The 21,093-nt window shown below is 43.1% G+C and overlaps 1 protein-coding gene across 2 annotated transcripts in view; it reads left to right on the top strand.

Annotated features, from left to right (window-relative positions):
• The window catches only part of sema5a (sema domain, seven thrombospondin repeats (type 1 and type 1-like), transmembrane domain (TM) and short cytoplasmic domain, (semaphorin) 5A), a 129,697-nt gene that overhangs the window by 55,184 nt on the left and 53,420 nt on the right, over positions 1-21,093 (top strand). For both annotated transcript variants that reach the window (XR_005071605.1, XM_037079862.1), the window contains exons 5-10: positions 2,537-2,599; positions 6,025-6,123; positions 11,170-11,383; positions 12,670-12,955; positions 15,492-15,627; positions 20,487-20,691. Coding sequence is in view for 1 of the 2 variants with exons in the window: in XM_037079862.1 (XP_036935757.1) it covers positions 2,537-2,599; positions 6,025-6,123; positions 11,170-11,383; positions 12,670-12,955; positions 15,492-15,627; positions 20,487-20,691 (1,003 nt within the window). In the remaining variant the exon portion in view is untranslated. The remainder of the gene's footprint in view (positions 1-2,536; positions 2,600-6,024; positions 6,124-11,169; positions 11,384-12,669; positions 12,956-15,491; positions 15,628-20,486; positions 20,692-21,093) is intronic.

Raw genomic sequence — 21,093 nt, 5'->3', positions numbered from 1 at the left:
AATGTAGAACACTTCGTAAAACTGTCGTCAATAAACACAGTTTATGTGAAAAAGCATTCTGTTTTTTATTTACGTTTACACGACGTTCCAACTCTTTGGGAATCCGGGTTTGTCCCCGATGAAAGGGGACGACCAAAACTATGAAAATAAATAGTTGTAATAAACCATAATTATCCTTTAACAGCTGTATATCTCCTCCTTTCCCACAATATCCAGTAGATGCTTTTTTCCAAAGATGATTACAGTGCGATGGTGGATATATATATATATTTTTTGTTCTTGTGGGGAAATTCACCACCATTTTCAGCTCACTAAATTTAATTTGTGTCTTCTTTGTTTCCCCTCTAAGTCTCTGTTTCAGTTCCTTCTAGGTGACAAAGGCGCGGAAAAAAGCTGTCTTTATGATGCAGTTTCTTTTGATAAAGCCAAGAATGATTATTTAACGACGGCACATTCCAGCCATATTTCTGCTAAAGACAGATTCATCTTCGGCGCACAGTGGCTGAACAATAGCATGTTAACGAGCTTTTAATGTCTCCTAATGATACTTGCGCTTGCCTTTCCACGTGCCTGTGATTCTGCTCTTTACTCCGGACCATTTGCTTTCGGGGCAGTCAGATAAGGGTGCGCTTTTATGGTCAGTGATGCCAGCGCATCCCCCACTTACATGCTCATGGACATCACCTCCTTCAGTGGTCATAAAGTTGGAGATGTAATGGAAATCTATGGTGTTCTGGAAAAAAATCTGCTTTGAACTGTTCCAGATGATGATAAATCGCGTAATCGGCCCCGTAATGATAAAAGCAACCACTTTACTCCCTTTAATGTGATCTCAAGTTGTAATTTTGCATCGTATTATGATTGATTTTTACACTGAATATGAGTGAATAAGGTCTCGGGCTATTAACAGGTCCCCCCCCCCCCTTGCGATTAGTGAAAGCACCCACATCCAACCCAGCTGGGACACACTGTCGTGCTGCGTGCGCAGGCCGAGCCGCCCGTGCTGATGTGTGTGGTTTGTGTCTGCGGCGGCTGCGCGGCCCCAGAATAGCCTGCTTTGGCCTGGAATGTGAACTGACACACACATACGAGAACACACACACGCTGAGAAGCCGAAGAAGAGGAGCCGGCTCCCATTAATACTCCATATCTTATCCTCCCTGAATAGCACCACGCACCCCGAGCTCTCTCTTCCCTCTAAGCTCCCTCCTGTTACTGCCTATGTGTGCATACGGGCCGCCGTCTCTACGCCCTCCTGAAGGCCAGCGAGGCGGAAAGCAAAGGCCTTGTCGTAAAACACGCAGAGGGAAAACTCCCCGAGCTTTCTCGAAAGAGGAAATGAAAGAAGTTCTCCAAAGTGCTGAGGGGGGTTCGGCTTTCCTTCCCCCGCCTGTCCTGGCATAAAACAATCCCGATACCAAGGTGAAATCTAATATTCTCTTTCAGTTAGCGATATTTACTATATTCCCACAGAGAGCGAAGGCTTGCGCCCCTGGCAGCTAGCCAGGTTATTACTGCAAGAGAGTCGTACCTCTGTGGCCCAAACAGAAGCTGGAATAGTTTAACTTTCAGAGACTTTTTCGTGACTCGCCGCTGAGCGAATTAGCGTTCCCGCCAGTTTCCACGCTAAGTATTCCTCTCTCTCTCTCTGCCAGTCACAGGGAGCTGGTGGCAGTGACGGCTAATTCTGCCTGTCACAAGCGTGATTGTCTTAGTGGCCCACTGCCGTCCCGAGGCTGACACTCGTTTCATGAATAGAGAACTTTTATCAATGAGAACCCCCACCACCACCCCCCCACCCCACGCCCAGAGGTCACACTGAAATTAAATGCTAGGAATTGGAGAACGCCGGTGTCTTCACCCCGCGGAGGAGACGAGCAGAGGTTTCATCTTCTCAGTCCTCCACCTCCTGGGTTGAAATGTAAAAAGGCGTCCCTCTGTTTTTCCCCCTTACATGTAAATCACGTTGACATCCCGCTCTGGGGACTTGCGTGTTATGTCTTAGGATCCCTCCTTCTACCTCGCCCATAAATCAGTTTGGCATCCGTCTCTGCCTTTCGCTTCTCGAGGTCCCGTCTTGGTATGCACCTTAATTGGATTCTGTGTCTGTATTTAACGTGGCTTATAAACTTGTGTGTGTGCTCCCATATGTGTGTGTGTGTGTGTTGACATTTTGAGTACAGTGAGGATGTGATGTCAAATTCACTTACTGCTCGCCTCTGTTTTGATCCATCCCTCCCACTCAAGTCAACCCTTGTCTCAGCGTGTTTTTTTTTTTCTCTGTTACGTTTGTTTTCCCGTCTTCTGTGGCATTTTTATTGCCTCGCTATCTCAGACATCAAGTCACCAGACGTCAAATTGACTTCAAAAAGGTGGGGATTTTTGCCACAGTGGCGAGCCAGGCGGTGTTTTGTTTGGGTTCCCTGAGTGGTCTTCAAAGTGTTTCGCGGTGACGAGGCGCCAACTGTTTTCTGATGTTTGCTTCTTCTCGATGGTTTATTGGGAGCCTCAATGTTGCTTTTCTCTCTCTCCGCAGGAGGCTGAGTGGCACTGCGATGAGTTCACCAAGGGAGCCTGCTTCAGTCGTGGAAAATCTGAGGTGAGTTTAAGTGATGTCTGAGTATTTGAAATGTCTGGCTGTTATATTGCTCTATCTAACTCGTGTCACCGTGTTGTGAAAACAAGTTGTGTTGGTTATATAAAAGTCTTCTTGTTCTCTGTGAAAAGGTGTACTACATAAATCCAGTTCTTTCTTTCTCTGACTTTTCGTTCACTGGTTTTAATGAAGCAGATTAATGGGTATTCCAGCAATTTGGTGTTTCATTAAAGGTGAATTATGTAAGAAATGACCACCTGGGTGCAGCGTGTCATCTGCCTAACTGGTAACAGCTGCAAACAGTAGCCGCCTTAGCTACTAGCCGGGGCTAGCTGGTTAGCATGCAAACTTCTGTAGGTATTTCTTGAGAACAATACATAGACGACATAATATCAAAGCTGGTATTTCTTCAAATACTGTCTGGTGTACTGATGTGTGAAAGACAAATCCTACATGTGCACTTTATTCAACTCAATACCGTTTCTTTGTTGGACCCTCTAGGATGATTTCTAACATATTTCAAACTCCACACGATGATTGTAACGCTAAACTTGAAAGCCATGCTAGCTGCTCTCCGAGGCTGAGCTTAGACATAGCGGCTTTAAGCTAAATGCTAACATCTCTCAATGACAAAGCTAACATGCTGATGTTAAGCCTGTAAAATGTTGACCACACTCACTATCTTAATTTGGCCTGTAGCTAAAGCGAATATAGCTAGTATTGGCTAATTAGCACTAAACACAAAGCACAGCTGAGGATGAGGCATTCAATTTTTTATGCAGGTATTTTATCATAAACCCAAAAATCAAACGTTTTGAATTTTCAAGTGGGAGTCACAGGCTTTCCAAACCTTCCAGTCAACACAGAGAACGTAACATTCTGGAAGATATAGGGACTTGTTTATAGATTTTTTTTCAGTTCCTTAAACCTATATATGTATATATATGTGTGTGTGTGTGTGTGTGTGTGTATAGGTAACTATATAACTAACTATATAACTAAAAGAGAGCCTACACCACTGCCAAACACATTTGCAAAGCTGCAAAGCTGCAGCCTTCAAAACAGCTGATGACTGTTCAACATTTCCCCGTGGGTTTGGTTATGCCCGAAAATAACACATGGATGAATGCTGTTTACCAGTGAAACTGACGGCCCCAGATGTTTGACTTTCCCACCAGTGGATTGGTGAGGGATAATGGTGAGAGAAAGTCAAAATCTTCTGGAAGCAGAAATCACAGATCTCCCTTCAGGGAAGACATTACATCAATCGAATAGCTCACGAAAATCAGACGAAAAATGTCAAGTTATGATGAAACATATCGAAGCCTGAAAGCAACGCTGAGCTTTTCTTTTTTTTTTTTTTTTTTTACTGCACTTCAACATATAGACTCACTGGGAATCCCTGCTTTGTATGTGGGATTGTCTTCAAGAAAGGATATAAATCAACGTGTTGTGAAGTTAAAAGCTTTCCCAACCCTTATTTATAGCCTTTGCATAAAGGGAGTTCCTATTGTTTTTCTTTTTGTGCAGAGGTGTATGTTTTTGTATGTGGTTAGCTGCCATTCAGTCTACCAAACAGCTGGTCAGGAGCAGGAACTTGACTTGTAGGTGAACTGCCCAACCCTGATCTGTGTATGTGTGTGCGTTTGTGTGCACACCGCTGTGTATTTATCCTCCTGTGAAAGGTGGTTAGGGGCCCGTAATAGGCATGCACGGGCCGGCCAGCACCAGATAGCCGTTGTGAATTACAGACTAAAGCTACCTCAGTCCTTGAGAGTCACGGCTGTCTAAAAGAGTCAAATTGTTTTGCTCACTGTTCCCTCCTGAGGACCGGCTCCCGTGATGTACACTAAGAATAGCATTAAAGGACTTCATTCTCCCACAGCTGACAGGGCTTTCGATGCTTTATTACCCAGCTCAGCGCGCCGCAATATACCATCGCTTAAGCTATTACACAGATACCGTGCCCGTGCTTTGAGTGAATTTACAAGTGATTGTATTTTTTTTTTCTTAATACACGTGTCCGCTCCTCTCTTGTGTATTTGATTTATTTCAATCCGGAGAAGAAAGGAGAGTTAAACTGACTTGACAGGACTTGATTGCTGCCTCTGTTTTGTTTTATAATGCGGGATCCAAGCATAACAGCTTCTGTATTACAGTACCGACATGGAACATTTGTCAGGAAGTTTTCATAAACAAGTCAAGACTGCGAGGCCGTGCAAATATTAAACACAGCGTTATTTACCGCAGAAACAAACGGCGGAGACGAATTGAATTATACAGAGCTCGCACAGCCCTGCATCCTCGCACACACGAGCGTACAGTACACAGCGGGCTGTCCAAGCAGCACGGATATATAGGCACTCATAACAAGTGTTACTACACACACATGCACACATACTTAGGCTGTGCTTAGCACCAGGAAACGAGTTGTTTTATGAGTCAACCTCCATCTTGATAGGGTGAAATAAAATCCCTTCCCTCCTTCCTCCCTTCATCTCTCCTACAGTGCCCTCCACTCCTAAATCAGGCCCTTGAGAGGGGGGAGGAGAGGGGAGCGGAGCTCGCCCTGGGCACCTCAAGTGCCTCAGACAATAGCAGATTTACAGGGTTTTAAATTTCTACGAGGGGCCCTCACCAACCCAGCCGTGGACCCTTTCAGATGGAGGGGACCCTATGAGTTTATTACCGCTTCCTAGGACAAAAACAAATGCCACTCTCTGACATGAATACCGACTGCTGTTGTTGTTGCCTTTGAGCTCTGTTGATGGAAATCCTCAGCGAGGCCTGACAGCAATGTTGCGAGTTCATAACACTCGCCCGCGATCAATCATCCAGTCAATCATTCACTCCGTCTGTCCTGCTTTATTTGTTGTGTGCTTTTTAACCAAGTGCAGAGTGGTTTACTAGAAAATCCAGGCCAAAACCTCAGCGGAGGAGCGAGCCAAGAAAATAGTGGTGAGCATGTGCTTCACTATAATTTAAAGAAAAGTGGCTCGGATTGATTAATGTGGGGAGAAAACATGCTCGGATGAAGCGTGTGAGAGGCTACACTTTCATTTCACTTTTTGACTAGTCAACAAAGCCGAGGCAATTTTCTCGACTAATCCTGAGTGGTCCTCTCCCACTCCCGCTGCATTTATCTGTTCTCCACCTCATTCAGATCCCTCTCCAAATCTGGTCCCCGCTGAATTAAGATGTGACATGGCTAAGCCGTGTGGGCATTAGCCTTGATTTGACTCTGTCAAGCTTGGCCACGTTTGAGAGTAGCCCTCCCGTGGTTTGCAGGTGTTTGTCTCATCTATTGGCATAAAGTGTAATTTTGTCCCTCTGCCTAATGCTGCTGCTTGTCAATGGGTAGATAATGGCGCCACTGCTGCTGCTAGCCGCTAACCATGATATGTGTGTTTGCCGGTGTGTTTTCACAGGAGGAGTGCCAGAACTACATCAGGGTGCTGCTGGTGAATGGGAACAGGCTGTTTACCTGCGGAACCAACGCCTTCACCCCCATCTGCACCAACCGAACGGTACGAACAGCAGCAGACTTTCCATTTTGAATGCTGATTATTTTCAACCCCAGTTTAGGATTATGTTTCTATTTGAACTGACATGTAAATACTCTTGTTTGGTCAAAGTAAAGTCAGCAGGCCCCTCCCCGGGCGATAGACACACATTGATGCCCCAGCCTTTGCCAGTTTTAAAAGAATACATAACATGTTCTTCATCATACAGTTGGTTAGGCGCTTCCCCCTTACTTGCTGCAGTATAATCTTTAGTTTATGGTCACGAAATGGGAGCTAAGATGTGCAAACTTTCAATAGCTACTGCTGTTCAACAGAAGTCACCAAGTCATTTTTCAGAATGAATAATTTTTTTCTGCTTATGCTACTTTTACACAAAGTTTATCAGTATCCCAGATCTGTCATCTCACATCAAATAATTTACAGGTAGAATGCTAAAAGTAAACTGTCAAAAAGTTTTGGACATTAATTGCATTTGCAGTGATTAAGTAGGCTGCTGTTTTGTCAGAAACTTAACAGTAGTGACAGATCAAACAAATGGATAGGCCTTTTACAGATTTTTCAGTGGTGTTATTCCTCACCGAGCCTTACAGCTTCATGGTTTTTTTAAAAGGCTAGAGTAAAACACGTGGTGCAAATCCCCATTCACATTGCTGTGTAGCTGCTATAGAAGTCGAGAGCAGCCGTGGTTGCTCAGTTTCTTTCTATGTTATATGTATAACATCTGTCGTTGCTCACTACACATCTCTACAAGACATCCTGTTGCCGCAGGAGCACGTCTTAATAACTCGTTATCCTTGAATAGCTGCAATCTTTCAGGCTGGGTAAGCCTGTTAAACACCACCAGTGTGTAAGCTGAAGCATCATTGATTGAATTGACAATGTCAGAAGGAAAGGTCAAAGTTGATCAACGCATTTAATCGAGGTGTGACTGAGTCGTGACGTTGATACGGCGGGATTTACTGTAGGCGGCTCCTGTGGCTGTTTCTCACCTCCTTTGTTGTGCAGTCAGGGATGTAGACTAATTACAAGATGAATCTTATTAAGCCCGCTCATTGGAGAAGTCTTGTTACCTCTATCTCGTTAAACGTCGCAATCAAAATATCGCCTTAAGCTCATTACTCCTGATGATCTTGGCGTCGGCCTACAAGTAAACACATCCTCGTCTCATCTTTGCTGCTGTGCCCTCTTTCTAAAGTCGATGCAGCATTCTAGCTTCTATTCTTTGTGTCAAATCGTGCTGCCTTTTCTTCTATACTTAATTCTAGCGCGCTCTGATATTTTCACTCCCCCATCTCTCATGCATCTGCAATTTCCTTTTAAGCTTTTTATCCCACATTTTAAAGAGATATCTAGTGAGATTTTTCAGTTTGAATTGCTATTGTGTGTCAGCAGGCTCTTGAAACATCTTTATTTTTCGTGCGTGACTCGCTGTCACCCTCTTTTTTTTTATTACAAAAGCGTCTGGTGCTAATAACCATGTTTCTCAGTAAATAAAGTGTCAACTACCAAACTTTTTTGTATCTGCCATTGTTGGTGACAAGTGCCCGCTGAAGTTAAGCACAGAAAATGAAATGTCACGAGTTGCGTGCTCACCTGAGAACGTATCAAATATCTGCGTCTACTTTGTGGGATTTCAGAGGAGGAGACGGCAGGAATTTACTATTATGATGACATTTGTTTTTGTCCAAAAGCCCTGCATCCAAAGGTCACAGGCTCATAATGACTGTTTACCGCTGCGAAAATACATATAGTTGAAATGTCATGACATTATTATAGCAGTATTTCATCAGGCACTGTCATATTTACCCACTGAACGTCTGGTAATGTGAAACAGTGGTCACAGCAACGGCAGTGGAAACACGCTCCGACAGATTTACTACCAGCCGTGATGGATGAACAGAGAAGGGGCAGAATGCTGTATTAGATTAATAAGTGCTCGGAGGTTACAGATTAAACAGCTGTTAATTTGGCTGACTTTTTAGCAGCGCTGCCCCTGATGGTGACTCTGATGATGCTGATAATGAGAGTGGTCATGGTGATGATAGAATTAAAAAAAAAAAAAAAAAAAAAAAGTTTAATGTGTGATAAGTTATTAATGAGGAGAGAAGCAAGACAGACAGCATCTTCGCAAAAATCATTAAAAAAGAACATATTGATTGCAACCGGCTCTGGAATGCTGTATAAATGTATCTATATGTATCTAGATAGATAGATAGATAGATAGATAGATAGATAGATAGATAGATAGATAGATAGATAGATAGATAGATAGATAGATAGATCGATCCTCCAATTAGCAACATCATTTAGATAAGATAATGCAAAAAACAATCACAATATTTGTTTACAGTAACTTCCACAGGGGTAGAATACTCCTGCATCACACACTGGCTAAAGTACAATTTGATTGCAGTATTCATGATGCTATTTCAAAGTGTGCACATCTCAAAGCATCTGTTTGAATCCTTCATAGCTCATAAGTGACATTAGTTTTGTGACCTTACTTTCATTTTTGGTTCACAGAAATAAACTGCTTGATTTTCCTCCGAATTAGCAGCAAGCCTAGGATGTCACCGCGGCGTAGGTGTGAAAGACATAAGCATAGCTACACATTAAGCACAGCAGAAATGTCAGATGGGTTGGACCACCAGTGTTAACTATGTGTTTTGAAAAGTAACATTCACGGCTCGATCTGACAAAAGAAGAAATTTGTTGATTCCACGTAACTCTGTGACTGCTGTGACTGTTACAAACTAATTGCTTCTGTGATGATATTGAATGAAAAGTTCAACAACTCTGGAAATTCAAGTTTTCACTTTCTTGCCAAGAGTTAGACCAGAGAGGAGATTGATATGACTCTCATGTTTGTTCTCCATGCTAGCTTAGCATAGCATGAAGACTGTAAACAGAAAAGCACCGGCCCTGGCTCTGTCCAATGGAAACTAGGCTAATCAGCCACTGGCTAGCTTCATATTTAGCCTGCAGACATGAGAGTGGCATCATCTTCTCATCTTACTCTTGGCAGGAAAGCAAATAAGTGCATTTCTCAAAACTGTTGTATTGTTATGATGATGCGAGCGCTGCTCATGATCAGATTGGAGAAGTTTGTCGAAGGCAAAGAAGTTACGTACAATAACAGAACCGATGGTGACAACTCCTTAATTCTGTTCACACTCACACGACAGGTAGCTTCTAGGATGTGTTGCGCTTATTAAAAGCTTGTGTCTAGATTTCCTGTCATAGTGGGGCAGTTAGATATTTTCTCAAAGCCACAATAGTGTCTCTGTAGTGGCGTGATTAGCAACCAACTGGATATCACAGCAGTCTGTCTGAGCTGTTAGCTGTTCCTTACTAAAGAAAAGTTTCCATCAGAAGGACTCAAAGTCACTTTAGTGTCCTGCTCGCACAGCTGCTGGGTGCACCATAGAGACGACTTTCAGTCCCTGTCTTAAAAAATGCAGCGGATGCACCGCGGCCCATCTATTTAGCAATCCTCCCCTTGTTTTTCTCAATGACCCGATTGACCTAAAGGCGGCTATTCCGGCCCAATGAACGAATCCCGTCAATACCGGGCTTTCATCCCAGGCCGGCAGAGCCCAGACAGAGCTGCTCTGTTTTGTTGCGTTTCGGGCAGAGCAAAGGTGGCAGGAGTTAACAGAACCCTTGATCCAAATCGACCAGCTCCAAGGAAATTGGCTGAAGAAGTCGCCTGAACACACGCGGCTGATCGAAGTCCGGCCTCCAAGTGCTGTCCGCAGATTATCTAGTCAGTGAGAGGAGAGACTGAGCCGTGAATCTTTTAAGACTTGTTCCACCGCTGCCGACACTGACGCTGCCGCCTGAGGGGCCTCTGCAAGCAGCAGGGAGTCAAATAAATTTGCAACTCTGATTGATGGAAAAGTAATTGCAAACAGAATCTTCTTAAATATCTGTTCAATCTGTTTTTCTTTGCAACATGCACGTGCCCTCGGAATTTAGATGAACTTGGATGGAAGCGCAATCCTAAAGATAATTCCCCCCCCACACACACACACACACACACACACACACACACACACACACACACACACTGTGTTTACTTTTGCACCATAAAATATAATTAGGTCTCGGATTTGTAAAATGCATCACTCCTTTTTGGCATTCAAGGCTGAGTCACTGAGCTATGGCTTGTATTTTATTTTTTTATTTTTTATTTTTTATTTTTTTAAACTAGGAACCAGTGCAGTGTGTCAGGGCTAAGCCAGGGTCATGCTGTAAAGTATTTTTAAAAAGCGGGGAGCCGGATTTGGCCTCGTTTTCAAAGGCAGAAAAGCGAGGGAAGACTGCATCAAGCCTCTTTTGATCTCAGAGAGGCTCCTCAAAGTTGTGGTATAATAACGTTATAACGAGAGGAACAGCTGGTTGTCCTGTAGAGACAAGAGCAACCAAAGCGGAGGAAACACTGCAGCCAAGAGGAACTTAAGTTAAGGAGCCACTTTAAGGATTTATTTGTGTGAGCAGGTGGTTTCTTAACATTGGACTTCAAGCAGCTGCTCCATTTGTGTGTTTTATGCTGCTAATGATTCGAAATGCCTTCTCTGATTATGTTTCCTGCTCCTGAAGGTTTTTTTCTTATATATATTATTGTGTTTCTCAGTAGATGTAAACCAAACAAAACATAATGAGATTTCTTTTTTTCTCTTCTTTTTTTTCATTTTTTTAGCCTGCACCATTTGCATATTGGCAGGAACAAACAAAACATTACCAGCCTTCTCTGGTTTGCATTTTAATGTTGCCCTTTGATACCCTGTTGTATATTTTTCATGCAGGTTTTTTTTTGTTTTTTTGTTTTTTTTTGCAATGATCCATTATTTAGAAATAACAAGAAAATGCCCGAGTACATTACATCTAATGTTTTTCATCTCTTAACTCAAGGGATACTCTAATCCAAATCATTTTCCGGGCACCGTTCACGTCTTGTTGATGCCCACTTTTTTTTCTCTCTTTCAATTATAAACCTGCCACTTTCGTCCCCTAACTCATCCTCTTCTTTTTTTTTCTGTGCTGCAGCTGACAAATTTGACAGAGATCCATGATCAGATCAGCGGGATGGCCAGGTGTCCCTACAACCCCCTCCACAACTCCACTGCTCTCATCACCTCCAGCGGGGAGCTTTACGCTGCCACGGCCATGGACTTCTCCGGGCGAGACCCCGCCATCTACCGCAGCCTGGGCGGCCTGCCACCGCTGCGCACCGCACAGTACAACTCAAAGTGGCTGAACGGTAGGAAAGTCACGGTTTATGTAAATGTGTGTAAGAGTCGTTACATAAAGATAAATGGGCGTTTTAAACAGCGAGAGACAAAATGAAGGAGAAAACCACCTTTTTTTTTTTCTTTCCCCCCGTCACAGCTATTTGAACATAGGAGCTGCAGCTGGTGGGGATTCACTGTTTTTTGCTTAAGAAAACTTAAGGCACGGCAGATGCTTATATAACATGGGAGTTGGAATGTGTCTCCCTCAGTTGAAGAACTGTATTCCCACTCAAATCACCACTGTGCTGCGCAAAGTAGCCGAGCAAGTTCTTGGAAAAAGAAAAGCCCTCCTCGTAATTGTTCTGTTGCCTTTGTGTCAGTCAAAACAATTATTTCTAAAGTTACTAAGCAACTAGAAACTCGTATTTATCTCAGCCCTTTCTTTAAAGAGCATGAAAATTGTGAATTCTTCAGAAATCAATGTCTTCTCCCCCCTCCTGAAAGCTTGGACCCACTTCAAGCATAAACCTCCCCGGCTGCAGACTGGAGAACATCAGAAGGCTTAAGGTGTCCAGCCTAGAGAGGAGCGGGTCAATCAGTATCTTGTCAGCAAGCGACTTTTATCTGATTCACATTTAAGCGAGATTGAAAAAATAAATTAAAAGCCACCATATACATCGCTTTCACAGCCACCTCCTGGGAAAAGGTTTAATAACTAATTTTATGGCGAATTGATTTTTCTCCCTCTGTCTCCCCGCACGCTGCCCTCCGAAGGTGCAGGGGGGAGAGGAGGGCTGAAATGAGGAGGAGGGGGAACACTTTCATTTAAAGGTGAATTAAATCACTGTCAGCGAGAATAAAGTGTGCGGTTTAGATCCAATAATGTCATACATAAAGATGAACGCCGTCGCCGTGACAGTGTCGTGGAGGTCGCGTGTTTCAGATAGGGCGAGAGCTATTACGCTACACCTGTTTTGGTCATTTCTCATCCTAACCTTTAGGTTCGGCGAGTGAAAAATGGGTTTTCTTATTACAGCACAACGCCATTAATAACATAGCCTGTAGTTATTAATCCTGATCACCTGCTGTTGTGTGGGCCTCACGCTCGCACACGCTGTGAGTCAATCAGTCATAACACATACCCAGTCGCGCTCCCACTCCTTCTCACTCCCACAGCCTTAAATATTGTTCTTTGGGTATTTCTTCTTCCGCTCTCTTGCACTTCATCTTACTCATTGCTTTCTTCAGATTTTTCTCTCCTCGTCATTTCTCTCCCACTCACTTTCCTCGTCTCTCATTGCCTCTCCTTCCGCAGAGCCGAACTTCGTCTCCTCCTATGATATCGGCAATTTCACGTACTTCTTCTTCCGGGAGAACGCGGTGGAGCACGACTGTGGCCGGACGGTGTTCTCCCGAGCGGGCCGCGTCTGTAAGAACGACATCGGCGGCCGCTTCCTCCTGGAGGACACGTGGACCACCTTCATGAAGGCCAGGCTGAACTGCTCCCGGCCAGGAGAAATCCCCTTTAACTATAACGAGCTTCAGGGAACATTTTACCTGCCTGAGCTGGAGCTACTCTATGGCATTTTCACTACCAACGTGTGAGTAACATGAGATTTTACAAAAGTACAATGATAATAATGGGTGTTCCAAGGGATTTATGTTCACTGTGTCCTAAGTTCTCAAGGTCCTATGGTCCCAGGAGTCTATGTTCCCAAGTTTCTATGTTTCCAGAGCCATGTGTTCACAAGGTCCAAGTTTCCAGATTCTTCTGTTCACAGGTTCTTATGTTCCCAGGGTCCCATATTCCCAGGTTCCTAATTTTCCCAGGGTCCTGTGTTCCTAGGGTCCTAAGTTCTCAACCTCCTGTGTTCCTAAGGTTCCTATGTTCCCAGCGTGTTATATTCTCAGGGTCCTGAGTTACCAGGGTGCTATGTCGTCAGGGCCCTGTGTCACCAGGGTACCCTGATCCTAGTTCCCTACGTTCCCAGAATGGTATGTTACCATGGTCCTGAGCTTTGAGGGTCCTATGTTCCAGTGTTCTAACACACATTGACCTTCCTATTGTGTTCAAGTCAAATAACCCTCAGCTAGCAGTTACTAGCAAACCTAGGACCCATGGAACATAGAATCCTTTGTCATGTTCTCATTATGTGCCTTATAACCCTGGGAAACACTGGACGCATGGATCATAGGAATGATATTAAAATATATTATTCCTTCTCAAAAAACACAACATTGTTCCAACAGAGCTGAAATTATAATAAAAGGCAGACACACTCCGTTGCAGTTTCTCCACCCTTCAAACTTTTTCACACAATATGAAGTTTACAAAAATGAATAAATAAATAAATAGATATAGTCTGAGTCATTTTTGAAACAATGGGTCTTTGTTTTCTCAAAGGTTAGCTCCATGAGTCGTTTGAAAAAGCACTCTTCTGCTGATATTTTAAAACAGGAGCCTGATGGCTACATGCATGATATGGACATCTAAAACATGAGTCACAGACAAAAACTCTGCATCCTCCACCAGTTTATGATCCACGTAGATGAAGTGGATAAAAAGAAATTAGTCCTTGTGCTTCTCTAATGTAATTTACCCTAACCCTCACCATGTTTAGCTGCGTAGCTACATACTTGAACAAGACAGAGGTTTTGCGAAGTATGTTTCAATTATAATGTTACATACATATTTTGATGTATACATATATTTATATGTTTTCACACACAACACATTTCAACTTTGCGTTTCCAAAAAAAATAGTGTTTCTTTTTCTTCCTCAAGTGATTGTTATGCGAATGTTTCACAAATTGTTCTGTGTCCCCTAAGTGCTTATTATTTTCATTCTCCATTGTAATTTGCATACAGTTCATTTGAAAGAAATACACCCTTTGTAAATAATCAAATTAAGTCAATTATCAAGTCATTTGAATTCGATTTTAGGTGTTTTTAAAAGCTATTTTCCACGATCACCCCAGCTCCGTTGGTATATTTAAAAGTAAATCTAATTTGCATTTGGAAGGATGAACCGAAGTGAGATCTAGCTCACTGCGTCTTGAGATCAGATGAAAAATATCAACACCTATCATCAGATTCATCTTTTATTCTTTGTTCTTTTTAATGCACCCGCAGAATAGCTTCATGTATAATTCAGTATGTTTCTCACATCACGTTGTCATTTGTGTAAACAAAAGCACTTCAGCGGCAGCTGCATTATCTTGACATGTGACCTTTTCATGCCACGCACACTGAGTATATAAAACTGACTGATATGTGACAATGATGTTTACATGGCCTGTTTACAACCGCAGCTTAAATTGAATTTCCAGGAGAAATCTCCTCCCATAAAGCCTCAAACTAGCCTCCAAACAGGACCACTTATTCTAGTCCCATCTCATGTTTAAATCCCATGAAAGAAGCTTATATCCATGTATGAAAAGTGTACACTGCACTGTGTAAGATATGGGCTGCATCTAAGTATGAAAAACATTTCTTTCACAAACACCCTTTCCTCTTTTTGTCTCTCCATCTCACTCACAAACACACACACACAAGTAGCTACACGTACGCACAGACCGTTATTAAAAGCTGACTAATCTATTCTTTATGGTCAATGCCTGCACATTGCTGAAAAAGAAGTCTTTTGAAGGGTATTGGAAACATATCCCCCTGCAGGCACAGAGTTTAATGAACAGCCGCATTGGATTATAATTCACATCGCCCAAGTCTCACAGTTTGAGTTGAGAGTTAATACTCCCATTCTTTACTTTCTCCATGGAGGGAGGAGAACGGGACTTGTTGAAACTGACAGCTTAAAAAGTCAAAGCTGTATTTCAGGCCCGAGATCTGTACAGTTAATCAGACAAGCCGAACAGCTTAATTGTGTCCTATTCCTGGATTTATAATCCAATAATGACGATCACTTACGCCACCGGCTGAGTCTTTCTGTCCGGTGTTTGATTTGTATTGTTGGCTGGGAGCAACACAAACATACAGAGGTCAGCTTTACAAATACCAAACTTTATGAATTTCTTTCCTCTAATACTTCGCTCTGTTTCTCCCTCCCTCATCCACAATCCCCTGCATCCTCTTCTCCTTTTTGTTGGGTCTCTCTCTTCCCTGTGTCCGTCTTTCAGAAACAGCATTGCTGCATCTGCGGTGTGTGCCTTCAATCTTAGCGCCATATCACAGGTTTTCAACGGGCCCTTCAAGTACCAGGAGAACTCGCGGTCAGCGTGGCTGCCCTACCCCAACCCCAACCCGGACTTTCAGGTAACAAAACCATACTGAAGAGCCTGCTCTGTTTGTTCTCTTTTTATTTGAAGACACCAAAAACATCAGAACAAGACAAATGTAATGTTTCCACCATGCATTCTGCTTCAGCCTGGTTATTTTAGCATTTCAGTTGTCAAGAGTTGTAGATGGTCCTCAGAGAGCAGCTCATTTCCTTCCCATTTTTTTCATTACCCTTCTGATGAGGTACCCAGCACACAAATCTGACACATAAAAGTCGACAGCCTTGCTCGCAGCTCTGTGAGAGGGTGTGGTGCTTTCAGCTAAACGCTAACACCAGCTTGCTAACATGCTAAAAATGCCAACTTGCTGTTGAGCAGGTATGATGTATGCCATGTTCAATACATTAGTTCAGTATTGTACCATGCTAACGTTCGCTTACTAACCCTAAACACAAAGCAAAGCTGTGGTCAATGGGAATGCCCAACCCACATACTGAAATTTTGACATGATGATGGCTATCGATTGTACCAACACAGGATACAGCTGAGTCTGATGGGAATGTCCAGGTAAAATACTGGACAAACTGAAAGTTAGCTGTTGTTTCACATTTTATTTTCCAGGAAAAAAAAAAAAAACAAACAAAAATGTCAAACCTCTGTGGGCACTAGACCAACACTGGCATCACTACAGACGCCCCAGTTTGTGAAGTGTGTATGTGCGTTAAAGTTCAAAGCTAATCCTTAATGATCTTTTGTTCATGCTTGAGGTGTTTTGGGCCCAACATACTGTCCAATCAGTGTAGCAGTATGTGTGGCTGCGTGCGTGCCTAAGGAAATGTATGCATGTGGTCGTGTCCTGATAGTGAATGTGTGTTCACCCTGATGAGCCCTTCTCAGAGTCCCGGCAAGCTCTTCACTCTCATTAATTTCCTCCCGCTTTCCATCATCCCGCTTTTCTCCTCATGAGCACACGTTTACGACTGCTCGTTATAAAATCTGGTGATTTTTACACTGGCACAGTCATTCCTTAAAGATGTTTCATGGCCTCGTTCGGTGAACTGTAGTCCCTTTCTAATAAACTGTCCTTGTTTTGCCCAAGGGCCACTTTGTATTTACACTCCATCCTAAAAGCCGGAGGGGGAAAAACCGAGCAGTGCCGGGGCAGCTCATCCCGGTTTTAGGCTCTGCTCTGTGCTGACGACACAGAGGGAATGTTTTATTAGCAGAAGTGGCTCTCAGTTGTCGCAGGCTTAGGAGATAGCGAGGGAGCTAATCCACGCAGCTCTCCATGAGGGATTGAATTCCCTCTGAGGTCTGGCTGCCAATGGGTGACACGCGTCTCTCTTCCACACCGTGGGCCCCTCGATCGTGTTTCCGTCAAGCGAGCAGACGAGCGAGCGTTCGCCACGCCTGGTATCGAGAAGTTGCACACACATTATCTATAATGACATGCTCATGCAGAAAAGTGCTAGCTGTGACAGTTCACAGAGAAGAACACATATACATACTCATGAATGTGTAACGTGCCTCGCTGCTGTCATGTGTTTATCTACGTGTATACAAAATTACTGTCAAGGAAACCAATTTCCTCTATTCGGTCAGTGCTGACCACAGGTTTACCCTGCTCTGCATACTGTAGGTACATCACTGAGAGGCCCCTATATACCATAAGGCTGTGTTCCTTTAGTATAAACCGGGATCAGTTCCTCCTCTCCATCCACATCCCTCCATTTAAGCTCCGGCACAATAGCTGCTCCTCACTGCTGGACCGATGCACACTTTATCTAGCTTTCAGTGACATCTTCATCAAGCATTTGTCAATGTTGGAGGATTAGATTTACGAGCGCAGGATTTATGGCCTGCACTTTTTTTCTTTTATTTTTTTGTGCACACACCTACACACATGCACAAACACACACCTACGGACAGACCGGCCGCCCATAAAAAGCCCCCCAGCCACTGGCACGTATCTACTGTACAAATACGCCTGCGAAAATAGAGGGTGGCTCATCGCTGCCAAATAGGGATAATTATGACTGTGAACTCATCAGTCAACCCTCACACTGATCATTGATTGAGAGCTTAATTCCCTGTGTGTCTGCAGAGAAAATCTCCCCATTTATTTGAACCACACAGATTGATCCCGCTGTTTTTTTGTTCAGCCAATGAGTCATGTTCGTTAGGCGTTTGGAGCTAATACTGTCTTCGTTTTGTATAGGTTTTCTGTCATACTGTAATTGCTTACTGTAAAAAACCCCAATCCATTGTTAAGATCCATATGTAGGAAAATATGTTGAGTCGGAGTCCGAGCCAAGTGGGGATGGAAAGTTTTTGTTATCTTGAAAGAGCTGTCAGCTTTCTGCACATTCTGTTCAACACTTTTTCTGAGCAATTTGAGCCAAAACTGACAAAATATTATAATCAGATGTTACCAGGATGCTTTTAAATGCTAAATAACATGGTGCGAGTTTTTAAACAAAAGCCCATTTGGCAAAAAAAAAAAGACAGAAGAATAAAAAGAAAAAAAAGAAAAATGCCGTAATGCAACCATATTTCGCAGTGGCACTTATCACCCTGGCAGAGCACAGTGTGCTGATGATGAGCGGGACAGCTGAGTGTTGGATGGGCCCTCAGCCAAATGATGTCCCTCACCTTGACTGTTCTGAGGAAATCACCACATCCATCTCTTGGTACATTCACAGATGTCATAGACCCTCGCTGGTCAGTGCCTAACTTTGTCTCACTGTGGCAGGAACACAATCATGCGGACACTCTGGGATTCACACACATGCTCGCAATGCAAGGACAAACCCCAGAGGGAAACCTTAGACGTATGTGTTATTATATAGCCCACACACAGGCTCCGCATTCAAGGCACATACACACACTGTTGCGTTTCCCCGTGCTTCAGGCCTTTAATATCTCATCTCCTGATGTGGCGAGGGTGCTGATCCGTTGCCCATCCAGGGGAAGCCCACTATGTTTCTCATCTGTCAGCCCAGGGAAGGCCAGATTGATCTGTATTAAGTGTCCGTGGTGCTGCTGCTACAAAAGTTAGTTGGCGGGAACTAATCACCACCCAAGGTCCAGTCTCAGCTAACTACTGTGAGGCTGGCCCGGAGCACAATCCGTGCAGCACATCTGCGCTACAAAACAAAAACAGCACCCTTCATTTGGGTTAGTGTAATTGTCGTGCTCGGCTTATTTTTGTTTTCCCCGCCGCTCTACGTCTTGGAGCAGGTCTATTCTTTGTGGAAGGCGCCTCAATCCACAGTCCTGACCCCAGCCGGTGACCTCTTTTACTGAGAAGGACATGCATGGTTAGCTTCAGTCATCCAGCACTGCCTCAGCTGGGCTGGCTTTAAACCTCACTTTGCTCCATTTCGCTTGGTGGAAAAAAAGGCACTACATTAAAAAGCATGAATGTTGTAGCTGTCCTGGGGAGACCTCGTATCTCCAGAATGTCAGATTTTCATTAAATACACAGCCTGTTTTCATCTTAGAGATTAAACACTTACAATAAACTAAAAAGTTCTTTTAAATGGTTTATTTGGTCAAAGACGGAGTGTATTATGTAAGTATCTGAGTTTGATTCATTCAAACTAAAAATTCATTCAACTAAAATTATTAACAGAATGTGAATAAGAGTTCTGATGTTGTGACCACTACCTGCGTGGCTAATTTAGCTAATTAGCTAGCAGCAGTTAGCAGTTACTCTGTATGCCGCCCCTTATTTGTACTGTGTATGAATTCAAGAGGTGCCCTGTTCTCACATTTTGTAACTTAATCCTTTACAATTTGGAGATTTTCACTGGACTGCGACAACATGCCATAGAACAATACACTGTTTATTCCTGGCAGTTAGTTTTTAGCACGCTGTCAGTGCTACAGTGTGCCATAATGAAAAAGCCTGCCTCTATCAGCGGTATGATATTCTATGTAGTGCTCGTTGAAACATCTTTCAGCTTGGAAAGCCAAAGATAATTTCACGTTTTGCATCCCTCAAGAAGCTAAAGAAGTTTAGTAAAAAATCGTGCCATTAAAACAAAAGAAATTAACAGTTTTATTGTTAAAAAACACAGAAACTCACAAAAATACAAACCATGTTTTCAACTCCCCTTCCCTCTTTTTATTCCCATTTGGGGAGCGTTCACTTTATTGAACTCATTTTAATAAAAGCAGTAAGCGAAATATCGTACATATTAGATATTAGACGTTATAACAAAGAGCTGTGGCACCGACTCCACTCCAGGTGGAAATGCTCTGCTGGGACGCGGAATGAGGACGGCGAGCCAGCGCCTGATAAAACCAAATTAATCTGTGACAATGAAGTCTGCCTATTTATATGAGATACTTATGTTATTACGACATGACTGTTTTTCAGGCAGATCCGAACATTTTAATACTTTTTCTGGTACTTTGTTTGAAGGGTATTGCACCATGAGAGAATATGTTTTTTGTGTGTAATATGAAAGGCAATAATGAAGCTCTGAAGATGAAAACATTTTTTAAGATATTAGCTTATTTTTGAATGAACAATCAGGAACATTACAATCGTGGTACTCACAAGCAATATATATGCATATGAGAAAGAGTCTAATAAAACAGATAACTACTCGCTCACTCAAACATTCATCCACTCTTCTCCCATCAGCCCCGGTGTATTGACTACAAAGCCTTTAGGTTGTGGTGATAGCAAGCTATCACAGCGAGGCGGCAATCGACTTTAAAGCTTTGTTCATTTAATCATTCGATCCTTCCCTTTTTTCCCCCCATCTCTGCTGGTATTTCCAGGCAAAAGCTCACATATTAATGTGGCCCGCCGTCCCAAAGAGCCCGGCTTTTATTAACGTAGTCAGTCAAACCTTGTCCTTTCTGTCCTCCCCACCTCCACAGTGCGGCACCATTGACTCCGGCTCCTACGTGAACCTGACTGAAAGAAACCTGCAGGACGCTCAGAAGTTTCTGCTGATGCACGAGGTGGTCCAGCCCGTGGTTCCCGTGCCCTACTTCATGGAGGACAACGTGCGCTTCACTCATGTGGCGGTGGATGTGGTGCAGGGGAAAGATATGCTGTTACACATCATATACTTGGCTACTGGTAGGTTTTGGGCACTTTGAGTGACTTCTGAGTGCATGTTCAGTAGGTTTTTCATACATGTAGACTATCTGTGTCTACATATTTTACATTGGCATCATTTTGGGAGTCTTGCATTTGTCTGCTGTGATCCTAAGACGAGTGATGGGGCTCTACATAAATACGTAATTTTCTTTTTTGGGTAATTTCACAGAATTTCTGTGGTTTTGTCTTAAATGTTGTCTGCTTTCACGGGTTTAATGTGGGCGTATGGAGGACTGAACCTGTCAAAATCATAAGTGACTAAATGACTCAGTAAATCAGTAAATTACTATGCTATTAAATTCACCAAAAATAGATTCAATGTACTGTAAAATGTTACATTAATTTATAAACCTGTTTTATTTGCCTTTCTATAAACTTCTC

This window comes from Acanthopagrus latus, chromosome 19 (genome assembly GCF_904848185.1).
Source record: "Acanthopagrus latus isolate v.2019 chromosome 19, fAcaLat1.1, whole genome shotgun sequence".
NCBI classification, from domain to species: domain Eukaryota; kingdom Metazoa; phylum Chordata; class Actinopteri; order Spariformes; family Sparidae; genus Acanthopagrus; species Acanthopagrus latus.
Note: the sequence above shows the minus strand (reverse complement) of the source record. Positions and strands in the feature narration are given on the sequence as shown.